The sequence below is a fragment of the Cynocephalus volans genome, chromosome 5, assembly GCF_027409185.1.
Source record: "Cynocephalus volans isolate mCynVol1 chromosome 5, mCynVol1.pri, whole genome shotgun sequence".
Classification (NCBI taxonomy): Eukaryota; Metazoa; Chordata; class Mammalia; order Dermoptera; family Cynocephalidae; genus Cynocephalus; species Cynocephalus volans.
This window is the reverse complement of record NC_084464.1, coordinates 158,015,330-158,038,106: the sequence shown is the minus strand read 5'-3', so window position 1 is coordinate 158,038,106 and position 22,777 is coordinate 158,015,330. Positions and strand designations below refer to the sequence as shown.

General features: G+C 45.8%; 1 protein-coding gene across 1 annotated transcript in view; it reads right to left on the bottom strand.

Annotated features, from left to right (window-relative positions):
• Positions 1-22,777, bottom strand: part of IGF2R (insulin like growth factor 2 receptor) — a 103,525-nt gene that overhangs the window by 27,356 nt on the left and 53,392 nt on the right. Inside the window, exons 14-29 of the mRNA XM_063096166.1 lie at positions 21,796-21,933; positions 21,062-21,209; positions 20,375-20,552; positions 19,787-19,902; positions 18,709-18,877; positions 16,196-16,375; positions 13,075-13,176; positions 11,605-11,706; positions 8,891-9,086; positions 5,870-6,040; positions 5,119-5,262; positions 4,826-5,001; positions 4,474-4,561; positions 3,789-4,004; positions 2,938-3,068; positions 2,580-2,677 (exon numbers count right to left, since the gene is read on the bottom strand). Coding sequence (XP_062952236.1) covers positions 2,580-2,677; positions 2,938-3,068; positions 3,789-4,004; positions 4,474-4,561; positions 4,826-5,001; positions 5,119-5,262; positions 5,870-6,040; positions 8,891-9,086; positions 11,605-11,706; positions 13,075-13,176; positions 16,196-16,375; positions 18,709-18,877; positions 19,787-19,902; positions 20,375-20,552; positions 21,062-21,209; positions 21,796-21,933 — 2,353 coding nt within the window. The remainder of the gene's footprint in view (positions 1-2,579; positions 2,678-2,937; positions 3,069-3,788; positions 4,005-4,473; positions 4,562-4,825; positions 5,002-5,118; positions 5,263-5,869; positions 6,041-8,890; positions 9,087-11,604; positions 11,707-13,074; positions 13,177-16,195; positions 16,376-18,708; positions 18,878-19,786; positions 19,903-20,374; positions 20,553-21,061; positions 21,210-21,795; positions 21,934-22,777) is intronic.

Here is a 22,777-nt window from a genome sequence, read left to right as displayed (position 1 = left end):
ACAGCTCAGACACTCATAGGAGCAGCCAAGGCAGGCCACCTGCCATCTACACCTGAGGCCATCAATAGTCACCAAAATAAAAATGGGCTGTGTTGACCTTTCTGCTCAGGCTAAAGGCTTACTTACTACACAAATCCATAAATGGACAGTTATTGAGAGCTGACCATGCAGCAGACACAATACTGATGGTGAGCAAGACAAATATTCTGTTGCTGCCAGGGAGCACCAGGCCCAGCATGCAGAACAATTACAGACACCATTTCTATGTTAGAAGAGTGAAAATTGCTGTTTCATCCAAAAATTACAAGCTGAACTAGCCACATCACAGTGAGCAGGACAGATAAAGCTGCCAATCTTACGAAGTTTACCAAAGTTATTAGAGGAAGAAAAAGACCACAAACTAGACAAGCTTTAAAAACATATAGTATACTAGATGGCAATAAGAGCTGAAGAAAAGAAATGGCAGGGAAGTGGGTATAAAGTTTGGGGGTGGGAGGAGTTGGTGAAATTTTAGACAGAGCAGCCAGGAAAGGCCTTACTGACACCTGAGTAAACTCTGAGAGCAATGGAACAGCTGGCCCGGCAACAAGCATTGCAGGCAGAGGGCCTGAGGCAGGCGAGCCTGGCACGCTGGAAGAAGAGCGAGAAGCCTGGTGTGGCTGGAGTAGAGCAGTGTGCAGGAGTGAGCAGGAGACAGACGAGCCGAGACCTGACCCCGGGCTGTCCCACGCAGGGTCTGTGAGTCACAGGAAGGACTGCAGCTCGTAGCTCCAGAGGAGATGGGCAGTCAGTGCACTGAAGGGTTTCAGCAACATACGCAGCCTGACGTATCATCACAGGGTCATCTCGACAATTGCACTGGACTAGTTAAATGTGTGGCAAGGGCGGAGGCGGGGAGGCCGAGAGACCAAGAGCTACCCTGGCAGTGCAGGTGCGAGAAAGGAGCCTGAACCAGGGACAGCAGGGAGCCAGGGATGGCTACCGGTGATGGCACGAGACACAGAGCGAGCAGGCATGACCCAAGGTGCTACCAGCAGCCCTCGAAGAAATCAATCAAAACTAACCAAAGTGGGGTAGGGAGGGAAGAGACGAGACCAGCCCTGGTGAACGGCATTTTTAAACAGGGATGTATATATGTACTATTTAGACTTACGGAAGGGTCTGAAATGAACTACAAGAAGATATGGTAAAAAGTGGAGTGAAGTTGAGATGAGAGGGTGGGGGAGGGGCAGACTCGTTTCATCTCACGTGTTTTAAAACTCCTTGAATGTATTACAAAATACATGTATCGAATTTTATCAGTTATAAAATTATCCTTTGACTTACTGAATTCTACTTTTAAAAACTCAGCCTAAAAATATTTTCAGGAGAAAAGCTTTATGTACAAGGGAAACAAAAATTTACTCCTTGTACATAAATATCAGGAAACTGTAGACAGCCTCAAGACAGTAGAGGACGGCTAAGTAAATCAGAGATGCCTACTTGGAAAAACAGTTCACATCCGTCAGAAATGAGAAATGAACTTGATTGACGTAAAAATATTGTGAAACACTGAATGGAAAGGCAACATTACTAAAATTATGACGTAAAGCTACTAAACGTAAATTACTAAATGTATATATTTATATATGTGACGAAGACTTAAATTACGATTTCACCTATAGAAAAAAACAGATGACCCAACTGGACAGAGGGTGGAAGGAAACAGAAACAGCTGTATTTTCCCAAGAAAGTACCGTGACTAAGTGGTTATTTACGGGGTGGCTTCAGCACACACCAGAAGTGTCAGCATGTCCCTACAAAATACAGAACTGAAGCCTTACAAAACCAGAGTCTCCAGGGATGGGACGTAGGTGTCTATTTGGGAACATTCTGAGAGCAATTCTGTGGCAATTCACACACAATGGAGACCTCTGCCTCATCGCCAGAGCCACCACATCACCTAACCACAGGGGTGCATTTGAGTCACGGGCAACAAAGAGACCAAAAGGACCCGTGCTGGCCACGGAAAAGCCTACAGGCTGGTGTCATCCCTGTCACATGCTCTCCAACACCACCGCCCATCTGCGTGGCCCTCCATCACCCGCTCCATGCTGTGAGGACTTGGAAAAAGGGGACCGTGCAGTCCCTGCTGTTGCATCCCCAGACACAGGCAGTGTCTGAGGAAGCAGCAGAGGGCAGGGGACCTCCTGGCCTCTTCTCCACTCCACATAGACCCATGAACTTGCAGCTCCAACCACTTCCCCACATGCATCTGAACACAAAAGGATCACAGAATCTCACGGCTGTGAAGGATCTGAGAGTCAACCTAACCCGACTCCTCACTTTAATATTAGGGAACTGAGACCTGGCTGGTTAGCTCAGCTGGTTAGAGCATGGTGCTGTAACACGAGATCTAAGGGTTCGGATCCCTATACTAGCCAGTTGCGTCCCCCAGCCCCCCAAAATTAGGGAACTGAGGCCTAGAGAAATTAACTAACTGGCTAATCTAATCCCATCACCGAGATCATTAATTACTAAAGCAAAATCATATCAAATTAGTCTGATTGTCCAAAAGAGTCAACAATATATCAACTTACTTGAATGAACATTCGGTCACCTGGAAAGGTGGGCAGGCATACTGTGTTCGCCATTCAAACAAGTAGGAACAATCTGAGGTCTCCTTTAGAAATACCGGCTGAAAAAGTTAAGATGAACATATATAAAAAATGGGAATGCAAAACTCTAGTTTAGTTTATACTTTGAGTTTCGAAGGATGAAAATCGTAAGGGATGGCTATACTCATTAAAATCTTTACAAACTGATGGAGGTTTCAACATACTTTCTGTAAATAATGTACTCTAAGTTAACCAGATTTCATGAGATCTGCGAGCAGATTCATTTTATAAAGACAACAGGGTGGAAGATGCCCCTGCACGGCCATCAGCACACGCTCACCTTCTGGGTGCTGCGGTCGCAGTAGAAAAAGATGGTTGTAGAGCGCTGGTACACTTTATGGCAAGTGTCCCCCCCGGTGTAGTTCATTTTTAACAACCCATTTTCATAAGTCAGCTTCTGAGTAAGGAGACCTGTCCAGGAAGAAGCACATCAAACAAGGTTGCCGTGCTTACCAGAAGTCATGTCACGTCACGCATTCAGAGAGTTAGAAGATGAAGCCTCCTTGACCTACTGGCCTTGCACCACAGGCTCCTTGTCACATCACACGGTAGGAGGAATAAAACCAAGCCCTTTTCTTGCCCAAGGTTGCAACATGATAGACAAATCATGGCACAATGACATCCTAATCAGGTAAGAGAACGTCAACTCTTCTACGGCACGTAAGGGCTGCCACAAACTCACCTTGTTAGCTATCTCAGCTTTACTTTTAAGAGTTCTTAAACTTATTTAAATCTTGCCTGACTGCTGAGAGAGCATAAATGACCAACAGTCTGCCCTGAAAGTTTTATAAACCCCATACTAAATGCATCCTCTTTGACTCAATTCTAGAAAGTACTACACTTCAGAACACCCATTACTGGCTAGCTCAGTGTGTCCCAATGTTGTGATAAAGAAATATGATCTTACAGCCAGTAAGTTATACAGCTGAACAAGAATAAAATGAACATACGCTAACAACACTTCTCATGTGTATTCTGGGTAAGAAAACCAAGTGAAACCAGAAACAGTAACATGTGGTTTCACCAGAACACAACAGTCATTCCTCCTCCTCAAGAGAAATGCCATCTTCGGCACATCTTAAAATTTAATTCTACTCTTCCGCAGCAAAAGCAGAGGAAAAGATGACATACCTGCCACTTTCTGAAATCCCTGTGGTCCCCGCTTTTCCTGACAGGATGACACCTCCTTGGACCTGTCACTGGTGGGGCAGATGCCTGGGGACAGCTTCGCACAGACCCGGAAGTAGTAGGTGTACTCGCCGGCAAGCACGATGGTGTCATTGACGGCCAGAGGCTTCAGGTCATACACATTGCCGTGCCGTGGGTCTTTGACCTCACAATTGTCTCCTTTGAGAAAACACAAAAAGCCAAGGGTACTGTAACTGCTCGTGCATTCACCTTCTAGCAAAAGGCTTCAGAAATTTTAATCAGGTTAGCACCATCTTAAAACGGGCATTAAAAGCCATTTCCACATTACTTTGTTTATATACAACACAAACTGACTGACAAGCAGCCTTCTAGAAAAACGTAGGCCTTCTTCACCAAACAAAACACAACAAAACAAAACCCCACATTAGTGTTTTCAAGTGTGAGAAGACAAAAACTCATCAACCCAGGAATGTAAGGTAAATGTCACTGGTAAAATTAGCAATGTATTAGAGTAAAAAGCTCAGGGATAAGAAAGTGTCTGTCCACTAATACGCATTTCATGATCCCACATGCGACGATTATAGGGTTTCATATCTACGTTATTGTTTAGAACGTCTGCTACTTTAAACATGTATGATGGCTTGTAAAGGACAGACCTGGCTCTTACCTTCCACTCTGACAACAGGACAGGCTTCCACCGTTCTCCAGACAAACACGTACTCACAGTCATCCAAGAGCTGAAACGTTGGTGATCCCTATAATATAAAACAGTTTACTTTTTTTTCCATTTATTAAAAAAAAGAAATCAAATGATAGCCACAATTAAGCAATCTTTAACCTCCAGGAGCAAAATATATAGTATCTATTAAACATCTAAGACCTGGGAGAAAATAACACATTCTAGTTAAACCCTACCAATGACCAAATATCCGTGAAAAGACAGGCAAGTTTTGGAAAAGACAGAAGATTCAGAGGTGGAAGGGCAATGGGAAATGGAACTAGCCACAGACAACACGCACCGCTATCTGAGAACATTCGAACGTTATCCTGGTGGAGTAGCGCTGGTTCCCACACTTGTCTCCATTGACATACACGATACTCAGGGACCCGTTGGCCGCGGCTTGTGGACTGATCTGTACCACCCCCAGGTTCCAGCTGTTGTCTTCTGATACCAAGCAGGACCCCACTGCACTGCCTGAAAGATCAGTAGAGTAGGTTTTAGGGTGAGAAATAGGAGGGCAGGGAGGTTGGCCCTGAGTCAAATGTTGTAACGACATGAACAGATTAGATAAAAAGACTAGCCGGAGCTCACCACCACACCCGGGAATGTAAGGCAGAGGATTGCAGACGCTCAGGTAAAAAGTCCTCTTTTTTCCATCAACTGAGGTGTCAACAGCAGTCCAAGGCTTCCTGACTGTGCTTAAGCCACTGAGATCATACTCGTTTCCAGCTGGGTCTGAAACACAACGAGCATATGCTGGAAAACTCTGCCTTCTTGTTAGCCCTGGAGAAACCTCTCACCCCGAGGATAGACTGCTGAGGCGCAAACTTGACATTTCTGACTGTGAGAGACAAGGAAATCCACAGGAGGTGGAGAGACTCTGCCTACAGAAACACACGCCCGCCGTGTCTCTCAAAACTTCCCTCCACCAGGAGGCACCATCGCCCTGGAGGTTGCAGGCCAACCTCAGCTGCAGGGTACAGCTGATAGCGTTTTAACGTCTTTTTCTGCCTCAAATAAGAGGCTTTGGCAGTGTGCATTTGTTTTGTTTTTTTTTCTCTGAGTTTTTTTCTGTGTTCTTAAGCAGCATCTGATCCCAAAACATAGCTTGAAACTACTAATTATGTTTCCGAATTCTCTTCAAGAGAAACATTACAACTCTAAGTATCACTCAAAGGAAATATGTAACACACATCATGCTGCCTGTAAAACAAAACACACACACCATACACAAACACGAATATCCACACACAGACATACGTACACAGACACTCACACACATATACGCTCTCACACACACACTCCCGACCAGCCTATTAATTCTCAGACTTTACAGCCTTACCGGTCACTTGGCAATCCACCGGAGAAGGGACACAGGCTAACGCAGTTTCAAACTCAAAGAAAGTGTTGCGGATGCCCTGCCCAGAGCTGATGTACTGATGCAGGAATTTTGAGGTTCCTGGGTAAACATCATCATTGCAAACAAAGCGGATGATGAAAGCATCAGCAGTGCCTGGGGAAACAAGAAGGCCCCATTTTAAGAAACCAGAACAGTATGCACGACACAGCCCATAAACACAGCAGGACAACGCCACCACCACAGCGAGCCTCACAGCTGCCCTCCGAAGCAATCCCGCCAGGGCACTGTGTCAGGTGACTTGACCTGAGCACAGAAGGGTCTCACACTGATTGCAACAGTGACTTGCGTTATGATGGGTTTACACCATGAGCTAACATCCTGGCATTCTTATTCTCCCAGAAAGTACTCAATTCCCGCATCAGGTTATCAATCCGAAGATCAGAAAACAATGTAACTGTCATCTCTTGACTTATTCAACAAATACTCAACGCCTGCTCCATATAGGAGAGAGAGAAGTGGAGGACATGCCTGCCCTCACATGTGCTAGCTGTCCAGGAACAAAGGCTGCACAAGGCCCTCTCGTTTCAGATGCAGGGGCCAGCGGGAGTGAGGGGAAGGGCAGAGGTGATAAATCAGAGAGCCCTGATGGGCGTGCTACAGCCTCTGTGAGCGCTGGCTTCCACTGGAAGTGCAACGTGGAGCCACCAGAGGGCTCTGAGCTGGGAGTGACATGATCCAACATCCAACAGACATCACTCTGACTGCTGTGTGGAAGACAGACTATCCCACGAGGGCAAAAGCAAGAAGACCGTTGAGGGGGCTCCTGCAGCGAGGTGGACAGCACAGGCTGCAGTGGTGCAGGGGTCTGTGGCTGCACCGAGCAGGCCTCTCCTAGTTGTTTAACTCCCATGATGACCCGCGAGGGGCCGGGGAGCACGGAGTCCCCATCCCACACGAGGGACTGAAGCGAAGGGAGGCAAAGCAGCAAGCCTGAGGTGACACAGCTCTAAGTGCTGCTGCTGCAGCCCAGTGGGCTCGGGCTGGATGCAAACCCAGCAGCCCACATGTGGTGACCGTGTCAACCACATGACCATGCTGGTCACCCTGAAAAATACACAATGATTTTCAAAAAGGAAATCCTATACACATGACTGACCTATTTCATTTTAAAACAGTACTGTCAAACTGGAGAGCAAAAGAATTATAAAAAGAAAGAAGCGTGTTGCTTTTTGGTCAAATAGTGGCCGGCTTTATGAGCAAGCGTTTAAGAACCTTCATCCGTAAAGCAAAGGATTACCACCACCCCATTGCTACCCTGAGCTCGCCAACTCCATCAGGAGGATTCCAGCGGCAGCTTTCCCTTCCAGAATCCCTCCGTCCCTGGGCTTCGGCACCAGTTTCCATGACTATCTTTAGAAAGGACTGTGTCAGAGCTCAGTGAGGTTAGGCACTCTGCCGCAGCACTCACGAGAAAATCACATGCCTGTGAAGCTCTTCAAGAGGAAATGAACGTGGCTAGAACCACATGGGATGAACAGAAACCAGCGCCATACACTCTACGCTGTGCCCTTGAGGTGGACACTGCACATGGGCTGGTCACCTGGAGGTGGCTCTTTCCTCCCGAGGCAACCAACACATCCACCCACTTTGTTCAGCTCTACTAAAAAGTTCTCCTTTAAATCAACTAAAATGATCTTGCTGTAACTTTGGTCTTGGGTCCAAATCCTCCCCTACAAATTATACAGAAGAAACCTAACTTCTTTTCAAAAGGACTACCCTTCATAGATCTGATGGCACCTGGGCTCGTGTTCCCAATTTTTGAACTGCCCTTCCCAGAACCCACGGAAGCTTTCCTTCAGCCCTGCAATTCCCCTCCTGGGCCGTGACAACCTTCACTATTTGCTAGCTTGAGGTGTGACGTGCAAAAGCAACAGATGGCTATGGACTGGGGTGTAGCAAATCCAGGAGAGCGGAGCCACCCACCCCCCTCCAGACTCTACACACTGACCCTCCCAAGTTGACCCTGGCGTGATGGAAAGCGCATGGGTCCAGAAGCCAGACGTGGATTCCAATCTCAGCCCTGCTAACCAGCTGTGTGGCCCTGGGCTGCACCTCTGTGGGTCTCCATTTCCTCATCTGTATCACAGAAACACTGTAGTTGGCAAAGCCAGGATCAGAATCCAAGAGACCTGGGTCCTAAGTCCAACCACCAACGAGCCACTAGCTTTGTCCCATGACCTCTGCTACCTTCGGTACAAGGCAGTGGCTGAACAGAAGGGCTGGGGCACAAAAGAGAGAGAAGACTCAGAAGGCTGGTGTAAGAATTAATCAGAAAATGTATACAACAGCATTTTAGTGTAGGACTAGCACACAGAAAGTGTTTAAAGACACAGAAACTGTGGCTGCCGCCGCCACCACCACCACCATAAGAGCCTGGACCAGACCCTGCACTTTATCACACAAGAAATGGCAACTGAGTTTCTGCCATACACACAGCTGCATAATAGAGTAGAAGTGTTAACAAATCTAACACAGCAAACATACTGATTACATAAAGATACCATAAAGATTGAGAGGAAGAATAGGAGGAAAGGAGAAAATTTAGGAAAAAAATAAAATAACTTTTATTATCATCCCCTATCACCTCCTCAGTACCTAAAAGAAACAAGAAAAAAGAAAAGGTGGACATGCTCCACATCAGAGAACAACTGGAAGTGCCGGACAAGTGGAGGCTCAGGGCGGGGAGGCAGGAGAGCTCACGGGGACAGGACAGCTAGTGCTATCCCTCTGGAGCTGCGGAGTGACACTGAAAGGGCCCGGCCAAAGCCCACACAGCAGGAGGGCATGTGAGTGTGTGTGCTCGTGTGCCCGGGGTGGGAGGGCTGGGAATACGATGAGAACACTAGAGGTGCTCACACTACAGGCTCAGAAAGGCGCACAGTTGTCAGACACACAACCCCTGGCCCATTCTCAGCTGCAAAAACACCTCAGCTCTAAGCTCACCTGTGGCAGTGGAAAGAGGCCCTTTGTAGGTCAGAGTTATAAAGCCCTCTGTGGACAGCTGGAGGCTTTTCTCAAATCCAACTGGTCTTTCCGGCTTCAGATTCTTCAGGTCTTCTATCTGGGTTTCTGCCTCACAGCCAGAAGCTGGTTTTCCATCGACGGTCCCACAGACCGGCATCGTGCCACAGATATTAAACTGTAGGCCGGACGGGAAGAACCACACAGAGGTACTGAGGCCACGTCACTCATCACAGATAAGATCCCCAGCAACACAAAATCCCCCAGGTTAAACATCTGTTATTTACCAGCTTTCCACATATGGGCAGTTAAGTCCTAAAGTTAGAACGTAAGGCAAAAATCAAAGTTGAAACAGCAACACCCATAAATTGCCTCAAATATTCAGTATGTGTGGTTTTATTTACACAGCGATGTAGCTATAAATGCATCAGATACACTGCTGCATGTAAAAATGTCCATATATAATACAGGGAATATATATGTAAGCAATAATTCTACGATATTTTTAGCTATTTTAGAGAAATAGCTAAAAGTATACATAATTGAAGTCATTAATTATAAGTAAATATAAAGTGATGTCCTGTATTTGTTAAAGATGTTGATTATTGTAGTGGATTGAATTATATCCCCCCAAAACTCACTGAAGCTTGAATTATGTCCCGCAAGTATTATGTATTAGAAACTTAGCCCCCACTGTGACTGTTAAGAGGGTGGGAAATCCTATTATGGTAATTGAAAGGCAGAGCCTTAAAGAGGTGATTGGATTGTAGGACCGTGCAGTAGTGAATGGATTAAAAATGGCGGTCAGGGTGCGGTTCCGAGGGCTTTAAGAGGAGAGTCTGTCTTTCTCTGCTCTCTCTGCTTCCACCATCTTGCAATGTGAGACCCCTGGGTCACTGTCGTCACCACCAGATGGACTTTGAACTTCCCAGTCTCAGAAACTATAAGCAATAAATTTTGTTTTCTTTATAAATCACCCAGTTGCAGGTATTTTGTTATAAGCAAAAGTGGACTAATAAAATTATCATTCCATTAAAAATAAGTTAAGTTTACAGTAGTTGCGGAAATGAAGTAGAATATGGTCTTTGGTACAAAGATAAAGAAAGACTTTTCTATGTCTGTTCAGTGTTAACGGACAATGAAAACAGTACTCAGGACTACATATTATTAGTGTTTTTCTTAAAGACCAAAATTTCCTCCTTAAGCAATGGCCAATAAAAACTAGACTCCTGTCAAGTGCTCTTGCAGTCACATGAGCTGCGTGCAGGGTGATCACAGAAATCAGAGGTAGGTTCCCCTTCCTTCCTCCAAAGTCCTGCCTGTACATTGATGACAGAGCTGAGAGAAGCCTGGGCCCTGCTCCACATCCCACCACCCCGCATCTGCATGCCCTGCATTCGGTGGTGCTCAGGTCCCACCAGCATGGGGAGGATTAGCTGTGGCAGCTGAGCCCAGCGGGTTGGGGTGGCGGAAACCCAGGTGGCTCTGCCTTTGATGCCCAGTGGTTGGCTCGTGGGCAGTGGTGTCCCAAGCTCTCCTGGCAGCACATTGGCTGGGCCCGACTCCCAGGAGCAGCCTGGAAGCCTTTCCAATCAAATCCATTTCTGCTTTTTTACCCCGAGTCAGTCTCTGTTGTCTGCAACCAAGAGCCATGATATGCAGATGCCACCTGCTAACGCCCCTGCTGGTGCACAAGGCAGAGCCTCTCCAGCCTGTCTCTAGGGTTCTTTATGAGGTTCAATGAGGTTCTCACCTGCCTCTCACAAAGGACAGGCAACTAAGTACACGCTTACCTATTACATACTAACGAGTATGACCAACAGTACTAGAACTAACTTTTAATACGGAGGCCATTATCAAACACATTATGAAATGGAGAAAATCCCTTTTTAAAAAATGCTGGAGGACTGGGGGATAGGAGGACACAAAGTGCTGCGAAGGGACAAACCCCGTTCAGGTGTTTTCCTGGGCTGTGGGTCAACCTGCATGCTCTTCTGTATGTGGCATTTTACCTCCAAAGTTCTCCTCTGCATCAAATTTTTACAAAATATTCTCATCCCAATTTCCTGTTTGCAAGCTTAATCGAAACCAAGATTTTTAAAAAGCTTTCTCCCTTTCTAGCAGTGCTTAGTTTATAAACGAATGGCATTAACTTACAGACTTTCCACCTTATGGCTCCAGACATACCGTCACGCTGTCTATGAAGGAAGTGCTGTCAGAAGATTCTAGAACACAGCTATTCAGGTCATTTTCCTTTTACAGAGTAATACAATTACAATTCCTCATAACTAGTGGTTCTCAAACTTCACTGGGCATCACCTGGAAGCTTTGTTAAATCAGACTACTACCGCCACTCCACCTGCGAGTTTCTGATCCACAAGGTCCAGGGTGGGCCTGAGAATCTGTATTTCTAACAGTTCCCAGGTGATGCCAATAGCGCTGCCCTGGACACAGCAGCTCAACACACAGCAAGGGGTCAGAACTAACAGTCCTCACGTCTGCCAGGATGGTGGGATGGTTTTACTTATTTTCCCCTCAAATCTGTATTTCTCATCTCCTCCCAGGTAACAGCTGCCATCACACAGTGCCCAGGGTTATTCCTCAGGACACCTGCCTCCTGGAATCACCAACTGGAGGCGACTTCAACACACTATCTCTTTGATTCAAAGCAAACTGGAAATGCATATTGCTCTTACCACGAAAGTCTTCCCAATGCCCGAGACCACGTATCCTTGAGAACTGTTTAGTGGGTTGAGATTAAACACAAATCCACTGTTGGGATCTCTTATAGAGCAAGCCTACAGGAAACAAAAAGTGGGGAAAGAGACACATTCAAACCAATTGCACAGAAACACCACATATAGAAAGCACCTTCAGAAATTTGCACGTATGCACTTTACAGAACTAGGTATTTCTCCTTTCACTTTAAAAATCCCTATCAAAATGTAGCCCTGTGCACTGAGCAGGCCCTTCAAACACAGCACCTTGAGTGTACCAAGTGTGATGACAGACTCAGACACTAAATTTACCTGAAAGCTATTAAGGCTATTGTAATTACCTGAGTAAGATGACTGATTAGTGCTAATCCCTACCGGGAAAGTTAGGTGAGAACCGTAGATCCATAACTAATTTTTTTAAAAAAAAATCTTAAGGAACGTTCTCACATTCTGTTTTCTGCTTCAATTATTCACTTAAAGGTGGTGGTGGGAATTATGATCAGGTAACTCTCAAATGATCTCCTCTCCTCTTCCAGGTTAATGAGCATTGCCCTGGGCTTCCCCATGTCCACCAAATGCAGGGAAAGGGGCAGTGGTCACAGCCCCAGGAAACACTGGCCTTGGACAGGGTGCCAGCCATTCCCACCCTCACTGAGGACCCACGAAGCTGGGACCCTGCGCTGGGGTCACTCTTTTGGAAAAGCCATGGTCTGTCTCTGCTGCCGAAGAGTCTGCAGTCTAGCGGAGAGTTTAAAAGGAGGAGAAGGGAAACACGTCCCTCCATTAAAAAAAAACACAAAAATACACACAGTACTGTGAAAACAGGTCACTACCCTGGGGAGCTCAGAGGAACATCACAGAGCAGCTTATTGCTACACTCTGCAGGAGGGCGTTCAACGGGGGAGAGTGTGGACAGAGGCCAAAACAGTGGGACAAGCCCGGGAGCTGCTGCAGACACACGGCCGACACAGCGGAGCCTCAAGGACACGCGGCTGGAATCGGCACTCAGAGCCTCAGGCAGACATTAAACACGCGGGCTTTACTCTATAGATAGGATCACACCTAAACATACGGGCTTTACCATCTAGGCAACAGGCAATGAAAGGTTTTAGTGTGACGTGATCTATTAACCTGTCATACCTCTGCCAGTGACTGGAGAATGCCCAGAGCCTACCACGATGCCACTGCCACACGGAAGGGACAGTGGAATGGAGAAGTGAGGTATGCAGGGAATAAAACTGAGGGTCCTGGCATTTACCCTGAGACCTGGGAGTTGGGGCTGGGGGAGGGAATGCAGGACGGCTTCAGATGCCTACTGTCAACATGGAGGGGATGGTGATGTGGTGACTGATTCAGAAAGTGGGGCGGGGGTCAGTTCAGAGCTGGGACACCCGGGTGGAGATGTCCGTCAGACAACTCAGAGAGATGGCCAGGTGACAACACACATACCTGGTCTGTGTCAGTCATTGTCTGGATGGGACAGGCAGCCTCTGTATTCCACAGGAAAGTGACCACACACTCCCAGTTGAGAGAAAAGATGGGATGGGTGTTCTGAAAGGTCAAATCCAGGGTAAGAGTCAATACAATGACATAGACCTTGATCTAATCGCAGGAATACCAGACTTATATTTAAAAATAGCTAAAATCTAGTGAATGTTTATTATGTGTCAGTTGATAAGCTAGGTACTTAATGTGTATTATCTAATTACAATTTAATGCTCTCATCATTCCTATGAAGGAGATATCATCTCTTATGCTTGGATATTAAGATATTTAGAAATCATGCCAGGAGTAAATGGTAGAATTGGGATCCAAACCTAGGTTGAGTTCAAGTCCATGCTTTTGAAAAACACTGTACACCAAAAGCTGAATGTAAAAAACCAGACATAAAAGACTAGAGTATGTATGATTTCACTGACCCAAGCTCAGAATTAGGCAAAACTCATCTATGGTGTCAGAAGTCAGAGGAGGGGGTTAGTAGTAACAGGAAGGGGCCACAGGAAGGCTTCTAAGTGGTGCTAATGTTCTGTTTGTTGATATGGCTTCTGGTTATACAGATGTGTTCAATTTGTGAAAACTCATCCAGAGGTTATTAACTTATAATTTGCAGGCTCTACTGTGTGTGCTTCAATAGAAAGTTTCCCCACAAAGTGCCACACTACTTCTCCATAGGGGCACCACCTCCATTCTGGGTGACAGCAGCTCACACTCTGGAGTGTTGGTAGCACACCAAGCACTACACTAGGAGTTTATGAGAACACAATGACCCACGAAACTAGCTTCCTTGGTATCCAAAACCCAGAGATGAGGAGACTGAGGCACAGAGAAGTAAAGACACCTGCCCAGGGTCACAGGTTGTAGTGGATTGAATTATGTCCCCCCAAAACCCCCTGAAGCTTGAACTGGGCCCCCCAAGTTTTAGGTGTTAGAAACTTGCCCCCCACTGTGACTGTTAAGAGGGTGCTATTACGGTAATTGAAAGGTGGAGCCTTGAAGAAGTGATTGGATTGTAGAATCCTGCTGTAGTGAATGGATTAAAAATGGTGGTCAGGGGTGTGGTGCTGAGGGCCTTAACAGAAGAGGAGAGTCTGTCTCACTCTCTCTGCTCTCTCTGCTTCCACCATTTTGCAACGTGAGACCCCCTGGGTCGCTGTTATCACCACAAAATGGACTTTGGACTTCCCAGCCTCAGAAACTGTAAGCAATAAACTTTGTTTGCTTTATAAAATACCCAGTTCCATGTATTTAGTTATAAGCAACAGAAACAGACTAATCCAGAGGTTAAGGAACAAAGGTCATCTGACCCTGAGCCCACCCCCTCACCTACCAAGGGCTCACTAACCTGTAAGTCCCCACCCTCTTGTAGTGTCAGAAGCTCTAACAGTAAAATAAAAACATAACGGCTCCTTCTGCCTCACAATGTGGTTGTGCAAAGTGACTGAGCTTTATCCTATGATGGTTCTGTGGCTTGCAAAACTCTCTGTGAAATGTGGCCCTCTTTATTCACTCAGTGGGGATTTCCCAGCCCACACTGTACACCAGGCCCTATCAGGGCAAGAGATACAGTGACAATGTGAAATTACTCTGAAAATTAAGAATGTATCACAAAAAAGCTGAAAAACTAAGGGCCCACGAGAACTTTCTGGAACTACCCAGTATCTCAATGGCAACAAAACAAGAGAGGGAAGGGGCAATACACAGGCGAGACTTCCAAGAGAGGACACAGAGATTGCCAGCCTGGCTGAGCATCGGGGGTACACCTGTGGAATCCAAGAATCCATACTTCTTCCCAGGAGGGAGAAGAAAATGGGCCACCCAAGCACAGGCGAATCAGAGGAGCGGTGTTTACAGTCTCATCAATGGAACACCTTCCTCGCAGAGCTCAGGCCGTGCTTAGCCAGCCAGTCATTTCATTCCCTTATCGGAGAGATGTGCTTGAACTCTAAAGAAAGTACCTTAGGGCCGAGCCCGTGGCGCACTTGGTAGAGTGCTGCGCTGGGAGCGCGGCGACGCTCCCGCCGCGGGTTCGGATCCTATATAGGACTGACCGGTGCACTCACTGGCTGAGTGCCAGTCACGAAAAAACGACAAAAAAAAAAAAAAAAAGAAAGTACCTTAGAAAAAAGTGTGTTAAATGACGAAAAGCAGTTGGCTGTCTGCAAGTCACCTGGAGTGTAACTGACTTGGTGTCCCCTGGATAGCTGCAGAGCGGTGAGTACATTTTGCTGGTTCATTTCAGTGAAGCTAGAGGAAGCTGTGACAAACCCTTAACAAGTGGACCATAATAATTTAGTTGATAATGACCATGACTTCCAATATCTCCACTCTAGATTTACGTATTTGGTAATTATCCAAAAACACATGACCCTGGTATAAACCTAAAACTTCAGGTAAAAAAGCAATTGGGTTTGGGATGATAAAAAAAATTCTGGAAATGGATATCGGTGATGAATGCATGACACTGCAAATATACATAAAATGGTATATTTTATATGTACTTTGTCACAATTTAAAAATGAAAAAAATTGGGACTGCACATAATGTCCCCAAAGTGTTTTTATGTGGAGTTTTCTGTCCTCCCTGAGTAAAAACTCAGGGCCAACAGCAACCTGTCACCTTCTCTCCTCGCAGCTTGAGGTTCTTATCCCGTGTTGCGTCGCATGTGTGTCTCTCACTGTTCACCCACGGGCCTGAGCCTCACCAGGCATCCACTTCCCCTCTGCAGATTTTGGGATTTGGACCAAACCGTCTCTGAGACCCGATCCACTGCCACAAAGCTCATATCATCAGACCACAAGAACTAGGGGTGAGACAGAGTCCGCAAAGCTCAGCAAATCCACGCCTGCAGAACCCCAGGCACGTGGTACCTCACATTCGGCAGGGACAGACACGGCTTACACTTGGAGGTCACAGCCACCAGAGCATGTTGATGTGCTCCCTGCCTGAGCCCATGTGCTCCACGGGCCAACCTCACCCCCGCCCTACCCCAGAAGGGTCTGTTCCCATCCTGAGACCATCAGGAGGCACGCGGTCTGAACGAAGCCAGAGTAGCGCAGGCTGCGGTGCTCACCAGGCTGCCCCTGGAGCAAACGAGGTGGATCCTGGTGGCGTAGCGGGTCCGCCTGCCGTCGCTGGTGGTGCAGGCCGAGCCATTCACGTACTCCAGCAGGAGGCTGCCACGGTCCTCAACCACCGGCCCAGTCTTGGCAACGCCCAAGTTTCTGACGGAGATGGCCTCGACGAAGGAGTCCTGCAACAGAAGAGGCGCGTGAGGCCTCTGCTCAGGACAGGGCACACCAGCCCCACCAGTGCCAGTGCAGGGCACTCGCAAAGGCTCAGGGTAAGACTCGTGACCTCTCCATTCTCTCTTTCCACGAAACTTCTGAAGTTCCCTCATAACAGTTGATTCGTTAATCATGGTAGTTACATTCTATAAAGTCGCTGCGGACAATAAATTACCCGATACTGAACCACTGTTCCCAGGGAATTAAATTATGTTATGTGTGTGTGTGTGTTGTGTCTGTGTGTGTGTCTGTGCATGTGTGTGTGTGTGTGTGTATATCTCATGTAGATTATATTATACTCTTACATCCTAAAAACAACTCATGCTGACATTCCATTTCATTTTACAAAAGGGAAATGAGGCTAGGAATGTTAAGTGCCTTACCTGAGGTTGCCCCACTAACTCTGCCAGAATTGGGGTTCAAATCCTATCCAGGTGGCCCATGCCACAGCTGCTTGCAGTGCCCTGCCCCCACCCTCTGGTCATCTCAGAGGCCACAACAAGAGGGCAGAGTACTGTCTTTTCAACCTCAACTAGGAATGCACATGTTGGGCCACTACACATGCCCAAGAATGACCAAGAATGCATTATGTGTATTGACTTGGGGGTTACAAATATTAATGAGTGAATTCATGAATATAGAATCTGTAAATTAACGAGGGCCGACTATACTTTGAGGTCATTGCGCCAATAAAAAACACACGTATGGGCACAAGTACACACAGCTAGAAACTCAATTCCCCTTTTTTTTTTTTTTTTTTTTTTTTGGCAGCTGGTGGTATGGGGATCCAAACCCATGACCTTGGGTTTATAAGGCTGCACTCTAACCAGCTAAGCTAACCAGCCAGCCCTGGGAACTCAATTCTTAACCACCAGAGTTCATTCACCACCTTTCTTTAAAAAACCCTCATGCCTTGGTGGGACTAAATTAGTGCAGCCATTATGGAAAACAGTATGGAGGTTCTTCAAACAACTACAGCTAGAACTGCCATCTGATCCAGCAATTCCACTGCTGGGTATATACCCAAAAGGAATGGAAATCATCATGTTGAAGGGATACCTGCACTCCCAGGTTTATCACAGCCCTATTTACAATAGCTAAGAGTTGGAACCAACCTAAATGTCCATCGAAGGATGGATGGATGGATAAGGAAAACATGTATATACACAATTGGAATACTACTATGCCATAAAAAGGAATGAAATTCTGCCATTTGCAGCAACATGGACAAACTTAGGGAAAATTATGTTAAGTGAAATAAGACAAGTACAGAAAGAAAAATATTACATGCCCTCACTCATAAGTGGGAGCTGGAAAAAAAGAAACAAACAATCACCATAATAATTCCTTGAATTTTCAAAAGGAGAGAAAGAACTGAGGCCACCAGAGGTGGGAGGAGGAGGGGGTTAGAGAGAAATTGGTCAAGGGCCACAAAAAATGTTTCCATTGTGTAATGATAAAACAAAAAAAAAATTTTAATTAAAAATAAATTTAAAAAAATAAATAAACCTTCATGCCACCATTAACATAGGTCAAGAAAAGTACATTCCCAACATGCTTTTTTACAGAAGCCAAATGCCAGAGCACACATACATCTTTATTTTAAGATTCACCATGTACAACCACCACAAAGAAACATGCAAAAGTTCTGGCACTAAGGGCAGGGAATTGGATGGTGAAGCACAGCTCAGCACCCCAAGGGAGAGCTAACACTTCCAGCTAGTTCATCCACAGCAACTCTCCGAGTTTTCCCCTTAATTAATCCAAAAGCAAGAGCTTTTGAATGCAAAAACTCTTTCACGGATGTCTGCTGAAGTGCTCAGAGACACTTTTGAGTTCAGGCTAGACAGACCATCAAGAGCTTCCTCTGCCCTTCACTGTGACAGAAGGTTGTCAACACCAAGGCATTTTCTTTTTTAAGTTTTTTTTTTTTAAAGATGACCGGTAAGGGGATCTTAACCCTTGACTTGGTGTTGTGAGCACCACGCTCAGCCAGTGAGCGAACCGGCCATCCGTATATGGGATCCGAACCCGGGGCCTTGGTGTTATCAGCACCGTACTCTCCTGAGTGAGCCACGGGCCGGCCCTTTTTTAAGTTTTAAATCTGAACAATGGATAAGTATGATATGCATCTGTCAGGAGGCAGATTAGTTTACACACAGTCCCCGATCGTATTCAGAGGGCTCCACTTGAGCAGCCAGACCTACTCTGAGCTGGGAGTCCCAGAATAAGCACCTCTACCCCACCCAGTCGTGCACTTAGGAGGGAAAACGAGACAAGCAGTGGAAGACAGACTCACTTGATCTTTCTCATATCTCATCTGGCAAGCCGAAGCATTACGATCACAGCCGGGCACAGGGTTCAGGGGCCGACACACATTTATGTAGTATTTCCTCCACGTGATATGTGGCCCAGAGTGGTCCATGGCATACCAGTTTCTTCCACGACCACCTTCAGATTTTGCTAGACTAAAATTTCAAAGCAAAATGTACGCTTTTAAAGACCTTACGCATTTCAGTGTGACATTTTACTTCTAAGCAGTTACAGAACTAAAGACATATCAAACGAAGCACGTGCTACCAAACTACATTAGTTGGCTTACCATGACTCACGACGCACCAAGATTACACCTGACCCTCAGTATACTCAGTATGCAACAGACCTTAAAACTGTCTCCCACAAATCTACATTAACACTCACTGTTTCAAATGACGAAGCTAAAGACAGGCTTTGCTATGGCAAAGACTGGTTGATATCACAAAGGCTACCAGACCATTACAGATGCTCAACTTACCATGGGGTTACAGCCTGACAAGCCCTAAAAATATAGCAAGTCGAAAATGCATTTAACGCACCTAACCTATCAAACATCGTAGCTTAGCCTAGCCTACCTTAAACACACTCAGAACACTTACATTAGTCTACAGCTGGGCAAAACATCTAACACAAAGCTTATTTTATGACAGTGTTGACTCTATCATGAAATTTACTGAACACAGTACAGTGTACAGTACAGTATCAGTTGTTAACTCTCGTGACTGTGTGGCTGACCAGGAGCTGCAGCTTGCTGCTGCTGCCCCACACTGCAAAGCAAAATCGAATAGCATAGGAATCAAAATCCAAAATTTTAACTCCTGTTTCTAATGAACGTGTATTGCTTTTGCACCACTTAAAGTTGAAAAATCATAAGTCAAACCACCATAAGTTGGGGACCATCTGTGTTAGAACTCATTCTGCTTAAAATTCCCCATCTCGGTCTTGTACCCCAAGAGCTAACACTCCGACTGTCAGCTCAGTTACACACTCCCTAGCAATGCCTAAGTGATCTCAGCAACTACACTGGACCCGGAACCAGGATGGGCCGTCCCCCACCTCACCTGGAGAGATCATACTGCTCCAACGTGGAGGGGTCAGTCACCACACACTCCAGGGGCTCCTCGGGGCAGGCGTAACTGGTGTACCACCGGAAGTTGTAGGTAGAATTATCCTCTTCCTATTGCATGACAAGGAGAGAAATGAAGAGGGATGGCAAAAAAAAAAAAAAAAAAAAAAAAGGAAACATTACACTAAGCCAGCATTCAGAAAATGACAAGGGCATTGCTTTAAATAAAAACTGTATGAAAATTTACTTTGCCCATCTCCTTTCATTTTGTCAAAGGAACACTGCCCAATAATAAATGAAAATGGAAATTTAGTCTCTTAACTGGAAATGAAGGAAGGTTTTTGATGTTTTCGTATGTTTTGTACCCAAAACCGACAGGGCTGTGGCCTATCACCAAGGTATATGGCCCGCTGAACAAACAGTTTAAAAAAATGGATACTGCCTATGTACCCCGGCAGACCAAAAAGGATAATTAGGGTTATGATCTGGCCAGGAACCAGACTGATAGTAGCTCTTTTTCTAAAGAAAGGGCCCACAACAGGCTTGTGTATCTCCAGGAAACACTGCACAGGACGATTCCTACCTGATATTCAGGGAAACCTACTCCAGCGTCTCGATCACAAAGGAAAGTGATGAGTGTGGCTCTGGGTGTGTGCTTTTCATTATTATAGGGCGTACCATCTTTGTAGTTCAACTGGATCATCCCATCATAATATGAAAGCTTAGCATTACTCAGTCCCAAGTTCCAAGTCTTCTTATCACTAAAACGAACACACAGACGTCTCTCAGCAAAGACCCGATAAGCAGAAGCACCAGAGGCTGCGGCTCAAGGGAACAGTCAGCGGGCAGCGCGCAGGCGGCCAGCGGGGCTACGAGCATGGTGCTCCCATGTTAGGGCCTCCAACTGCCTTTCCCACACCCAGTGGGATCCAGACCCACTCTGGGCACCGCTGACTTGAGGCACACCTCACTTCATTTCAATTAACACCACACAGGGTGAAGAGATTGGTATATAAATATCTAAGCACTAAGCAATGCAAAATACACAGAAATAAGGTATCATGTAAATCCAGTCTTCTTTCCCGAGGATGTGGCTCGCTCCTTCTCTGGGAAATGAAACTCCCAGCATCTTTCAGGTTTCGGGCCAGGTCCTCTCCGTGTTCAAACACTTGCCGTAAAGCAGTGATGTTAGGAGAGAAACACACCTATTCATAAACGTTTGTGAGTACAGAACACCTAAAGAGAAACCCCCAACTGAAGAGTTACTTGCCTTTTTGCTACCTGACAGGCTCCTGAGTCTGGCTGACAGGAGTCCACAGACACCGCACCACAAACATTTATGTAAAAGTCATACTTGGTCGTCTCAACTTTATAGGCACCATTTTTCTTTGTGAGAGGTGACAAATCAAAAGAAAACCCTAAGTGAGAATAAAAACAGTAAAAGCACATAAGGCCAGTCAGAACACAGTCAACAGGGTGACCTCGCCCCAGTTTCATGGGAAAGAATTCGTCCCAGGAGCTTCCCAGGGGCAGGAAGAAGTGAAGGGGCAGAAAAGCATGTGCCCTTCCGGGCACAGACTACAGTTACCCACACCCACTGCTCCCCTTCACTGAGTTAACCTAAAACCCTGCTCAAAGCCCAGAGTCTAATAAATAACCAATATATTCAAAGTAGGAGGCCCACAAAACAATGGCCTTCTTGAAAAGTCTCTCTGAGGCAGGCTTCTCAGCTAGAACTCACGCGAAAGCCTTTTCAGACGGGATCTATTCCGCCGTGGTCCTGAGACTATGCATTCAGCAAACTCACCTCAACAATGAATTGAAGATGGTATTTTCAATATCTCAAATAAGACTCAAACATCAGGTTTTGGAATATTGATCAAACAAAGCATTAATAAAATTTGAAAGCAAGTTGCCTCTAAAACACTCATAGAAAATGTTTAGGAAAAAACCTTAAGAGTTCCAAGTGACACTGCACAGCAGAGGCGCTGCTGAGACACACACCTGCCTCGGCATCAAAGACCGTACAATTGTCTCCCTCCGTCTTGGACAGCACGCAGGCGGCAGCTGTGTGCCACTCAAACTCATAGAAGCAACCACTGTCCTCAGACATCCTCAACACTGGAGCACTTTCCAGATCGCCTGTCAGTGGGGGAAAAAGACTGATCACTAATCCATTTGTTCCTGAAGAACCTTCCCTTATTCTTACTCTTAAAAACAGATTTGGAAGAGGCAGTGGAAAATGAAGTACAACACACTGTGAGTCCCACATATACTATCTGATTCCACTCAAATGAGGCGTCTAGAGTGGTCAAGTCTGCAGAGACAGAAAGTAGAACTGTGACTGGCAGGGGCTGGGGGGAGGGAGAAATGAAGAATTGGTGCTTAATGGGCATAGAGTTTCAGTTTGGGAAGATGAAAAAGTTCTGGATATGGACGTGGTGATGGCTGTACAATAGCGTAAATGTACCTAACGTCACTGAACCGTGCACCTAAAAATGGTTAAGATGATTGATTTTATATTATGCATATTTTATTACAATTTTTAAAAAATGACTAAGATGATAAGTTTTAGGTCATGTATATTTTACCACAGTAAAACAAACAAACAAAACTGGTCCTAGCCTTTGACCTTATCCCACAGCGGGGAATTTATCCAAAGGAAACATTTCAGCAGGAGGTAGAGAAAGGACATGTAATAGCACAATCAGCAACACTGGAAACATGCTTTTAACCTAACAATAGGGAAAATGTCTAAAAATAGTAACACCATGCCATGTCAACAAGGAAGTCCCTAAAAATTATAAATAGAATTGTGAAACAGAGAAGAGTGTTCACAAAATACCACATTTTGAGGAAAATTAAACTGTGTGATGTGCAGGCTGAGTATCCCTTACTCGAAATGCTTGGGACCAGCAGTATTTCAGATTTCAGAATTTTTCGCATTTTGGAATATTTGCATTAGACTTACTGGTCGAGCAACCCA